The sequence below is a fragment of the Anabrus simplex genome, chromosome 2 (genome assembly GCF_040414725.1).
Source record: "Anabrus simplex isolate iqAnaSimp1 chromosome 2, ASM4041472v1, whole genome shotgun sequence".
In the NCBI taxonomy this organism is placed as follows: domain Eukaryota; kingdom Metazoa; phylum Arthropoda; class Insecta; order Orthoptera; family Tettigoniidae; genus Anabrus; species Anabrus simplex.
Genome location: NC_090266.1, coordinates 956,776,231 through 956,788,589, shown reverse-complemented (window position 1 = coordinate 956,788,589; position 12,359 = coordinate 956,776,231). Strand labels below are relative to the sequence as shown.

The window sequence follows — 12,359 nt, the reverse complement described above, 5'->3', positions numbered from 1 at the left end:
TTGGTTATGATATAGTCTGATGCCACTTCCCTCCCATGTGTTGCAGTAAATAGTCCTATGCTTGAAGAATGTATCATAACTGCTAATCCCATACTAGCACAGAAGTCCAATAAACACTTTTTATTCCTATTAGCTTCCATATCTTCCCCTCATTTACCCATCGCCTCCTCATATCCTTCAGGGTAGTGCTAATGGGCGATTTCAATGCGAGAGTTGGAAATAGAAATAGACTTGATAATTATAACAACATGTATCTGAAAATTGTATGATTTCGTAACTTGTAGAGGCAGTAGATAACTCATGAAGTGCATTTCTGTTTCTTGATCAGATCAGCACTAGAAACAGTTCCTATTATGGGTAAAGTTCATTATTAATCTATGGAGTTTGTTCATTTATTTGTAAATGAGCAGAATATATTTTTGTGAGCCAATCCACAATGCAGAATACATTTTCAAGAAAAGTAAAGCAACAAGTTGTTTTCAATTTTGATTTCTTGAGTAGAAAATTTTGTATGTTATGATTAAAGTCTATGATCATAGCAGAACAGAATTCAGGTTGCAATTTTGGGTATTGATTGTCAGTTAATTTGAATTTTGTGGAATTATAACCTGTTACGTCATTAACCTCAGGTGTGTTTATTAACTGACTAGATGATGTACCCATGCTTCGCTACGGGATTCTCAGAATGACTGACTGTGGTTTTTCCTAACTGAAATCAACATACGTCATTGCAAAAATGTCAAGTACGAATGTAGCGATTAAAATCAATGTTATCATTATAAAATACTTGATGAAATGAAAACATACATATTTTCTCACTTTCAACAAACAGTACTACGGTGCCAATCTAACAGTCCAAAGTACCAGAGCTGGAATGACCAGGCCGCAGACAGCCGTGAACACTCCTCTGCCATTATTCCATTAAATATGCACACTGCTCATTCCAGTCAGTGCCTCAGAGTAGGGATGGAATAGCTCGAATTCTATGGTGAACCAATGTGTTACGTACCAGCAGTATCAGAAAATTTATGAACCAGAGGAACGTCATACTAAAGAAGAAAGTTATCTAACTCCCCAGCTACTTCCCGCCCATATTCAGGCAGGCTCCTACAAACGGTACGACTGGGTGAGTTGGCCGTGTGGTTAAGGGCGCGCAGCTGTGAGCTTGCATCCGGGAGATAGTGGATTCGAACCCCACTCTCGGCAGTCCTGAAGATGATATTCCATGGTTTCCCATTTTCACACCAGGCGATGGTGCGACGTGAAACAAATTTAAAAATACTTTGTTTGCAGCAGTAATCCTATCTATCGGAGACGAGTGGCAACAGACGACACAAAGCACATCACAACAGACAATGGTCAATGTAATGTTGTTGTTGATCTTTTTATGAGCTTTCTATATTATAGCCCTTTACATTTAGTTTTCTTTCGGCTCTGCGATATTAGGACGACTTGTAAAATTATTTATAGCATAGACTGTCGTTCCTTATTCTTCGCTTAACATACCGATTTTCATTAACTTCTGTTCACCTATTTTCTCGTGGCTCGGCGCTGATATGGACTTAGCAATAAAAATCCAAATTCATGAATATCTCTGTTATCATAGCCAGTACGCTAACAATGTATAAGACATACATGATCGGAAATTTAATACTATATAACTTTAGTTATGTAATATTTACGATACGACCACTAATAACATAAATATTTGATAGTTAAATTGTAGGCCTTCCCCTGAACTACCATTTCACTCAATGTGAGTAAAATTATTTACGGTCTGGATTATAGTGACTTATTCCCCGACTTTGCACACCAATTTTCGTTAAGATACGATCACTAATAACATAAATATTTGAGAATTAAATGTTAGGCCTTCCCCTAAACTACCATTTCACTCAGCGTGAATAAAATTATTTATGGCCTAGATTGTAGCGACTTATTCCCCGACTTTATGCATACCGATTTTCATTAAATTATCTTCAGCTGTTTACTCGTGATGCGTGTACATACATACAGGTAGACAGACAGACAGGCAGGCAGGCAGGTAGACAGACAGACAGACAGAAATTACAGAAAATTAAAAAGTGCATTTCCATGTTACTGTGGACACGACTGATACAGAAATACCATCCTTTCTAAATTCTGAGCAATGTACAGACAAAACTTATTTTTTATATATATATAGATTGTATATTAGTTAAAGTGAACTGTGTGTATTCATTGTGTGTGTTTATCAAAAATATCTTGTCCCTTTCCTATCTGTATATATTGCAACTTCCAAGCTTGGTTTGGGTCATGGTTGGGCTTTTTAAGGTGGATGTTCTATCTGCTGTCCCATGCTAGTCCTAGTAAAAATCTCATACAGTCACCAGGATTTGAACCCAGGGCACTTGTATTGGGTGTCAAGTGGCTGAACGACTGAAACAGCATACCCTCCCATTTGACTTTATTCATGGTTATCAAACTAGTTATCACCATAGTCAAATACAAAAAGTGATCAAAAATGAAATATGCATATTTAAAATATCTCGTCTACATATATCTCGCTAATTATGGCACTTAACATTTCTGTAAATTTACCTTTTTCTTTGTCTGTAATCTACTTCAATTGAAGAAAAATTATTGTTAATTGTGTCACTTTCCTATCTGTATACTGCAATTTCCAAACTCAGTTTGGGTCTTGGCTGGGCTTTATAAGACTGGATGCTCCTTCAGCTGTCCCATGCTAATCCTAGTGAAAATCCTATACACTCAGAGGTATTTGAACCCAGGGCACTTGTAATGGGTATCAAGTGGCTGAACCACTGATTCTGTGTGCCCTTTCGGCTCTCCCATGCTAGTCCTAGTGAAAATCATATACAGTCACAGATATTTGAACCCAAGGCACTTGTATTGAGTGTCAAGTGGCTGAACCACTGATCACTTCATTTATAGTGATCAAACTAGTCACATACACAAAGAGATGAAAATGAAAATCTACAACCTGTTTTCCAGTCAGTGACCGGGTCAGAGAAGGAATGAATGAAGCCCCCATCTTGTGGCAAGGATAGGATTCATGCCGGCTGCCCTGGAAGGAAAGATAACAGGGAAAGCCGGAGTAACCGGAGAAAACCTGTCCCGCCTCCGCTTTGTTCAGCACAAAACGCACATGGAGTGACCGGGATTTGAACCATGGAAACCAGCAGTGAGAGGCCGACGCACTGCCACCTGAGCCAAGGAGGCTTCACAGTCATGTACACAAAGAGATAAAAAATAAAATATATTTAAACTTTCTTGCATATGTATATCTTGCTAATTATGGCATTTATATTATTTCTGTAATTATGCCTTTTTCTGCATCTGTAATCTACTTCAGTTCAACAAAATATTATTTTTAATCTGCCTTAATTTTCAAGCATCTTTAGCTATGTAATATAATTGTCAATATTTTGGTTTACTTAGAGTAATTTTAATGTAATGCCCTTGTGAAAATGAAATTTTATCTCCTATTCAGTTTTTGATTGGAGCTATAGGCAGCACAGTACTTCAGCATTAAAAACAAAATAAGCTCAAAATTAACTCTTAGTATATTTCATACACACTCTGCTGTCATTGACAACTTTCACACTGCACTTGCCTGCCTCGTTATAAATTCACTGTGGCTCTGAGGCATCATGCTCAGATCATTCTTGTATATTCAAATCTTACAGCCCATGTTATTGACATAATCCAGTTTAATTATTCCTCACATTTATTACTTGCAGCCATAATTTAGATTGTTGCAGAATCTATAAAGTTCTGTATTGTTGCAGGAAACCTGAAGTGAATCTTTCTAATAAACATAAATTTGAATTACCTTCTGAAGACTCATATCTGAAAGAAACTGATGAAGATACTATTGCTAGCAGACTGAGAAAGAGGTGAGCTGTGTTAATTGAAATTTAATGTTAACATTGGTGCTTTGACGGACCATACTTGTAGACATGAAATAGGCTTTTGGACTTGTGCTGTGTCAAGAAAACAAGGTGAAACTCTTTACGTTTCACAGAGAACTTTGCTCCGCGTCTTCAGAAAAAAATCTCCACTGTTCACAGGTGAGCGCTGTGCCTGCATACGAGCCATCTGGTAACGAATGAGCGTACCATTTACAGTGACCAATGGTTATGCAAGTCCGCCTCGTGAACAGTCAAAATTTTCTTCTGAAGATGCAGAGCAAAGTTTTTTACAAGTTGCTTTGCGTCGCACTGACACAGATAGGTCTTACGGCGAGGATGGAACAAGAAAGGGCTAGGAGCAGGAAGAAAGCGGCTGTGGCCTTAATTGAATCGATTATTTCAGAAAGCAGTCAAGTGCCAAAAAATGAAAAAATGAGTTAATGGCAGAATATGTTACTAAGAGTGTATATGCACATTTTGGTGCTGAAACCAGTCAACAGATGTCCTATAATGGTCAGGCATTACAATGAATTTCTTATTTAGTTCAGAAACCAATTAAGTGACACCCCTTGGCTGGTTTCTGCAGTAAACTGCTGGTACATTTTGTGATGGGCCGCACCTTGCCGGTCGGCGCTGCTGTTCTGAATCCAGAATACCCAACTGTTGAGCTGTTTATATTATCGTTGTGTTTCTGGAATCGCATGTTCGTAGTTTTGTCAACAACTGATTCAAAAAGTGGTTTTGTTTAGTGCAGTGTTTTTATAATCGTAGTAATATGTCTGGAAGTTCAGAAGACAAACCTGTATCTAAAAGGAAACGAGGAGTGGTAGACAAACTCACACGCGTAATATTATTCGGAATGCAAGGGTAAAGGAGAAGGTTATATTTCTTACTCAGACAAGGAAGTACCTGGTCTGAGCCCTATATTATTCTTTGTTATTGTTTGTTTTAGGTGCACATCAATATTAAGAAGATACGTGACATAAATGCCTTAAAACCTTACCTGATGGAATATGAACACTTTTATGACAATATTTTACAATGGCCTACTACAGAGACAGAATGTGCTGTGGAGTTTGTTTATGAGAATTGATTAACTCGACTCATAATGAGCAGGCATTGCTGATTTCATACTTTTGTATAAACAATGCAGTCTAAACCTGTTAAAATATTTTCTATTTCCACAAATATGGGGTTTATGATAAAATCCTTTCAAAATTCAAGAATAATCCCATAAAAATATGTTTGCAACACTCGTTTATTTCAGAAACCAGTTAAGTGGAAAATTTTTCGGATTTTTTACTGCAAAGTTAATAAGCATAAAATATTTTCCTTAGATATAAAGTATTAAGAGATATAATACTTTCGAGCTAAAATATTAAAATCCTTACCATAACATTTTGTCTGATACTAGACAGTTTTTTTCATTTTCCCAAAAATGACAGACTTGGCGCTTGACTGGTTCCTGAAATAATCGATTCAGTTAAATACAGCCTCAGCATTTGCCTGGTGTGAAAACGGGAAACCACGGAAAAACATCTTCACTCGTTTATTTCAGAAACCAGTTAAGTGGAAAATTTTTCGGATTTTTTACTGCAAAGTTAATAAGCATAAAATATTTTCCTTAGATATAAAGTATTAAGAGATATAATACTTTCGAGCTAAAATATTAAAATCCTTACCATAACATTTTGTCTGATACTAGACAGTTTTTTTCATTTTCCCAAAAATGACAGACTTGGCGCTTGACTGGTTCCTGAAATAATCGATTCAGTTAAATACAGCCTCAGCATTTGCCTGGTGTGAAAACGGGAAACCACGGAAAAACATCTTCAGGACTGCCGACAGTGGGATTCAAACTCGCATTCTCCCGAATACTGGATACTGGCCACACTTACGCTACTGCAGCTATTGAACTTGGTGGAGCAAAGGTTCCTTTTTTTTTGCTAGTTGCTTTACGTCGCACCGACACAGATAGGTCTTATGGCGACGATGGGATAGGAAAGGCCTAGGAGTTGGAAGGAAGCAGCCGTGGCCTTAATTAAGGTACAGCCCCAGCATTTGCCTGGGGTGAAAAAAAATGGGAAACCACGGGCCATGGAAAACCATATTCAGGGCTGCCAACAGTGGGATCCCTAAAGTTCTCTGCGAAACGCAAAAAGTTTCACCTTGTTTCTTTTTTTTTTTTTTTTTCTTTGTCATGGCATAAGCCCAAAAGCCTTTATCTACATTATTGAAATTTAGTCATGTATGAGATAGTCGTTTGTTCATATTGGACCATTGACCTTGCAGTCATTTGTTCTGGTTAGTTTAGTGGGATTAGCAAGCCTTAAATTTTTTTAAAAAAATATATAAGATCCACCACTGTATTGAGTTTTCCCTCGCTTTTTGTGAAACTCATCTCTGTAGGTCTGAATGTCTCTTAATAGATGGTTGGGAAAATCTATATCCTGCACAAGCAAGGGGAGGGTGTGTAAGGGGGAAGGGAAGGGGATCAGCAGTTGAGAGGAGTGAGTTATACTGGGTCTCCCATGTAAACTAAAACCAAACGCACAGTGTTTGTACTCTGCGCTATGTCGGTTGCCTCAGCTGAACTTATGTCGTGCGTGGCTGCCGTGTTTTAAGTGTGTATACAATCTTATATGAAATTTTACCTTATGAATGATGCTGGAAGTGTCATCCTTCCTGGGTTATACAGGCCTTGTATCTGGTAACCACATTCTGGCTGATGCAAGCAAGTTCTGCCACAGTAATATTTTGCCAGAAAGTACCTTCATCTCTTAGTTTCATCACCATTGACAAAATGATGTGCTTGCAGCTTCAAAGTGTGAATCCAGGGATACAATTTGAGATAAATTTCAGTTTCTTAATCTGTATCATATTTACCTTCTGAATTAATGTGTATATATAACCACAATAAAATACCCTAAAATTACTCACAGTAAAGGGACGGGTGGCTAGTTCAGTGTTAGAAGAGTTAGAGATGGGAGGGGGTTATAGTCAGATATATAATGCAGTTACTTGCCATGAACTCGCCTGTCGTTGGACAGGGATTATTGAGTCAAAAACTGTGTGGTTGTCAGAAAAATGTCACACTTCCGCAATTGTTATTAACATTGTCTACCGAGCTCAATAGCTGCAGTCCAGTGTCCAGTATTTGGGAGATAGTAGGTTTGAACCCCACTGTTGGCAGCCCTGAAAATGGTTTTTCGTGGTTTACCATTTTCACACCAGGCAAATGCTGGGGCTGTACCTTAATTAAGGCCACGGCCGCTTCCTTCCCACTCCTAGACCTTCCCTGTCCCATCGTCGCCATAAGACCTGTCTGTGTCGGTGCGATGTAAAGCAACTAGTAAAAATAAAAAAATAAAACCATTGTCTAACATCTTTAAATAGTAAAAGGTGTATTGCAGCTAATGATAACCTCGTATTTTTACAATTTTTATAACTGTGATGTGAATATTACTTTAATTGACTTACTTGTATGGTGGTAATTAAAAATACATTTTAACTTCCATAATTTAATTGCGCAAAACTGAATATATGCCTTCTTGAATGTGTAGAACCATTCCCTATTTCAATGCAGATAAGGACTTTGCAACAATTATATATAACATTTGTTTTAGATGTCAGGCTTTTTTTGAATGAAATCAGAAACTTGTTTGTGCACTTGTTTATTGTTACATTGTGTTGACATTTTTTCAACTCTAGTATGTTTCGAATTTTGTCATATCACGTTGTTAGTGCAATAAAATGTGTTCGTTGTCACCTTTGCGATCGCCTTATGGATTCAGATCTTAAATTGTCAGCATAGAGAGAGTAGAAAATTAACTGAAAATTAAGTGTGCTAGGTTTTTTAAGCAAAGAAAAGAAAGTTAAAATCAAAATAGGCATTTTTTCCAGAAAGTGCCTTCAACTCTTAGTTTCATCACCTTTGACAAGAAGATGTGCTTCAGCTTCAAATTGCGAATCCAATGATACAATTTGAGATAAATTTCAGTTTCTTGATCTGTATCATAATTAATTGTAAATATAAAACAGAAATATCATATACAGTAGGTAAGATGAGAAAATCACAATAGATGGTAACAGAGAAATAAAATCTCAGTGTAATGGAAGAGCAGTTTGCTACTTTGGAGTGAATTTTCTTAAACTGAAGTTAACACACAGACTGTACTCAGTAGGACATGAAATAAGATAGAGACTCTCATTAGCTCACCCCTGCTGAAGTCTCATCAGAAATTTTCAGTTTTGAGTAGTTCTGTATCGTCGATATGATGGCAAACCTCTGGGCTGTTCGCTCCGTGCCGGGCAGGTCCCAGGGCAACACCATCTGTTGTCATTACCACAGAGAGCACGAAATATTAGCACATGTCTGGGGTGTCTGTCCCCATGGTGAAATATGAAGGACCCATCTTCACCGCTCTATCCAACCGAGTGACTTGGCCGTGCTGTTAGGGGTGCCCAGCTGTGATCTTGCATTTGGGAGATAGTGGGTTCAAACCCCACTGTTGGCAGTCCTGAAGATGGTTTCCCATTTTCACACCAGGCAAATACTGGGACTGTACCATTACCTTAAGGCCACAGCCACTTCCTTCCCACTCCTAGCCTCTTCCTATCCCATGTCACCATAAGACCTATCTGTGTCAGTACGCCATAAAGCAACTTATAATACAAATATAGTTGATCCGTTATTGGACATAAATAAATTTTCCAGCTAACTCATTCCTGGTTGCCAGCGTTCAGCCTTGTGTCAGTAGATTTACTATTATGTAACAGAACTCCTGTGGGACTAAATTCTGGCACTTCAGCATTTCCAAACAAAAACCTAAAAATGCAGTTAGTGTGATGTAAAGCCAAAAACATTTAATTTTATTTGGGATTATTGATTTTCAACCATGGGATATCAGCAGCTAAAAATGCTTCGCACAACTCATGGGAATATTGACTAACCCTACTCTCTAAACATGCTACTAATATTCCAGAGTCACTGCACAGTAGTAAAGTCATAATTTTATGAACAACTAAAGAGGATCATTCTTGTGAGGTGATCACACTTTTCTCACATTGGGTTGATTTTGTTCCAAGGTAACATTCTCTTCATATAATTTATTCTTATAAATTTTTTCCATCTATTCAATGCATTCTTTTTTGTAGTGCATATATTTACATTACATTAAGTCGCTTGGAACTAGTTTCGACCCTACTTGGGGTCATCATCAGCCATAATCAGATATACACATTTTAGTCGAAATATCCTAAAACAGTACGTATTCTATTAATGAACAGCATAAAACTAATGATATGAATTGTGTGAACCATTACACTATGTGTCGTGATGAGTAGTTAAATTGGACCAAGCGCAATGGTTCTGGGTATGTTACAGATGTTAAAATATTGGTTGTGTAGCAATGAATGGGCACATTAGGATAAAAGTACCGTACCTAAAATAATTACAATAAATTATACTAAAATGTTGAAGTACAAATAGTATACAAGTAATTCTCTATAGTAATTTCTGTAGGTATTACAAGCTATGTTGTGGCTCAATTATACACTGCTTCAAATAGTGGACATGTGTCCTTGGGTAGAATTTAACTCTTAGTACAGAAAGTACAGATATGTCTTCCATTAGAGTCCTAATAATGTTGATATGGCTTGCAAGGATTAAGTGACTAATATGAACATCACAATTAAATTAGCATATAGCGGGTTCCACCTTTTCAATACATATGCAATGTTGTTGGATGATATTTACAACATTATTTATTACAGATTACAGAACATGTTTCGGTGTACAATTTTTAACACCATCATCAGCTGCATGGAAAGTGTGTAGAAACTTGGCGATCAAAACAATGAACAGCATATTGTCATACTTAACTCCATATATACAGGCAATAGAATGTTGTTATAATTAAATATTAACATCTTATTATGCTAGATTAAAACTATAATGTGTGACAAGGAAACTCTTGCAAGTCAAAATATAAAATTCCTCATTTGGTAGATGAGTGGTCTTCAATTCCTTAATGTCTATTGATTTTATACACTCGTAATATTGGGTTCACATGCAATCTGAAAATTTTAGGAAGCCAATATTACGAGTGTATAAAATCATAGACATTAAGGAATTGAAGACCACTAATATACCAAATGAGGATTTTTATATTTTGACTTGCAAGAGTTTCCTTGTCACACATTATAGTTTTAATCTAGCATAGGTAAGGTAAGGGTTATTCTGCCCGAAGGCAGGTCCGAACCTCCGCAGAGGTGTTCCTGAGCCGGAGTTTACGTGCGGTAGGGTGGCCAGTTCCTTTCCGCTCCTCCATTCCCTTACCCCCCACCAATAGCGCGTGGCAACCCATCCAACTCCTGACCATGCCCAATGTTGCTTAACTTCGGAGATCCCACGGGATCCGGTGTTTCAACACGGCTACGGCCGTTGGCAGTCTAGCATAATAAGATGTTAATATTTAATTATAACAACATTCTATTGTCTGTATATATGGAGTTAAGTATGACAACATGCTGTTCATTGTTTTGATCGCCATGTTTCTACACACTTTCCATGCAGCTGATGATGGTGTTAAAAATTGTACACCGAAACATGTTCTGTAATCTGTAATAAATAATGTTGTAAATATCATCCAACAACATTGCATATGTATTGAAAAGGAGGAACCCGCTATATGCTAATTTAATTGTGATCTCAGTTCAATACGGATAAAAACATAAAATTCCTTACGCTTAATAATATGAACATGTCAATTGAATATGTTCTAAAATTGTAAATACACACAGCGCGTGGTGGTTTGATTAGATGGAAGTCTCAGTCCAGTGCGGAACAGTTAGGACCTATTGGAATAAGAGAAAACCAGAATTAATGCAAAGCTTGAAAAGAGAAGAAGGGATGAAAAAGTAAGTGAAGGATACTCACCTTGCGCAGCAGTAACTCCTCCTCCCTCTTCCCTCCCTCCCTACGTCACAACCACCCGGTCCAACCCACTTGTCCCTGCCCCTTTGCCACCCCCCCTCCCTCCCGCACAATTCCATTCCTCTCACACATTTTCATATACCAGTTGCACACTGCTAGCTACGTCCGGCTCCATGGTTAAATGGTTAGCATGCTGGCCTGTGGTCACAGGAGTCCCGGGTTCGATTCCCGGCAGGTTCGGGAATTTTAACCATCATTGGTTAATTTCGCTGGCACGGGGACTGGGTGTATGTGTCATTTTCATCGTCATTTCATCTTCATCATGATGCGCAGGTCACCTACGGGAGTCAAACAAAAAGACCTGCACCTGGCGGGTCAAACTTGTTCTCGGACACTCCCGGCACTAAAAGCCATACACTATTTCATTTCATTTTACTGCTAGCTACAGTACGCTTCACATACTGTATAATATTTCCAAATTAATGTTCAGTGTAACAAATGCTGTTCTGCTGCTATAATTGAAATGTGGTTTATTTATGCACACTCATGATTAGGCTTGCTTTTATAGTAGAACCATGAAGTTCTTTATTAGTCTTTGTGGTATTCTGTCTGTTCCGGCCTAGCATTCGCTAGTCCTCTCAGAGTTGCTTGTTACTATCATGAAGCTCTCAGATGGCAGCACCCTTCCCATAGTGAATTGATGGCCACCCACCCAGAATATAAGTGGATGGAGATGGGACAAGGGACTGTAAGCTTCGTTGCCTCCGAGTGAGATAACAATGAGGGACATTATATGACAATGTTATTGTTATTCTGTGCATTGGCCCACAGTGGTAATATTTTTGTATTAAATATGTAATTATGTAGGTAATTTGAGTTAGTGATTTATGAATAATAATACTGCCATTAAGAAAATATCACTCTAGTTTACCACTGTTCAGAAACTTTACATTTAAGAATCAAATTTTAAATTACTTCAGGATTACTTTGCAAGCCTTAGAAGTCTCTTTCCTTCGTAGCTCTTACAGCATTTTTATTTTGTTTTATATTCTCATAACTTTTAGTTATGTTTTATTCTAAACGTTTTATTTTGTTCAGTTCCAGGGAGAAGGACCAACAAACAGAAAGTGACTCTCTTCCAGTGTGAGTACATACCTAAATAAGATGGATTAGTATTTTAGGTCCATTGTAGAATATATTATTCCACATTGGATGTCATCATGTGTACAATATTTAGTATTAAGTTCACTTAACATTAATTTTGAGATTTTGGTAGGAATGATAATGTTAATTAAACCAGTTGTAGAAAATATGTTTCTTTACAGAACAACCTTGAAATCGATGCTTAAAATAGAGATTTTAAAACCACTGCTCTGTCAGCTTCAGGCACATACATTTCTATCAGTCACCAGCATACATTTGTATTTTTCACCAGCTCTCCAGTTACTAACAGTTACAAAGAAAGGAAATTTTTTTACCCACAGATTTTAGTTACATCTAGATACAGT

General features: G+C 37.5%; 1 protein-coding gene across 1 annotated transcript in view; it reads left to right on the top strand.

Annotated features, from left to right (window-relative positions):
• The window catches only part of LOC136864575 (lethal(3)malignant brain tumor-like protein 3), a 399,309-nt gene that overhangs the window by 221,563 nt on the left and 165,387 nt on the right, over positions 1-12,359 (top strand). The window contains exons 11-12 of the mRNA XM_067141757.2: positions 3,792-3,899; positions 11,950-11,994. Of these exons, the coding sequence (XP_066997858.2) occupies positions 3,792-3,899; positions 11,950-11,994 (153 nt within the window). The remainder of the gene's footprint in view (positions 1-3,791; positions 3,900-11,949; positions 11,995-12,359) is intronic.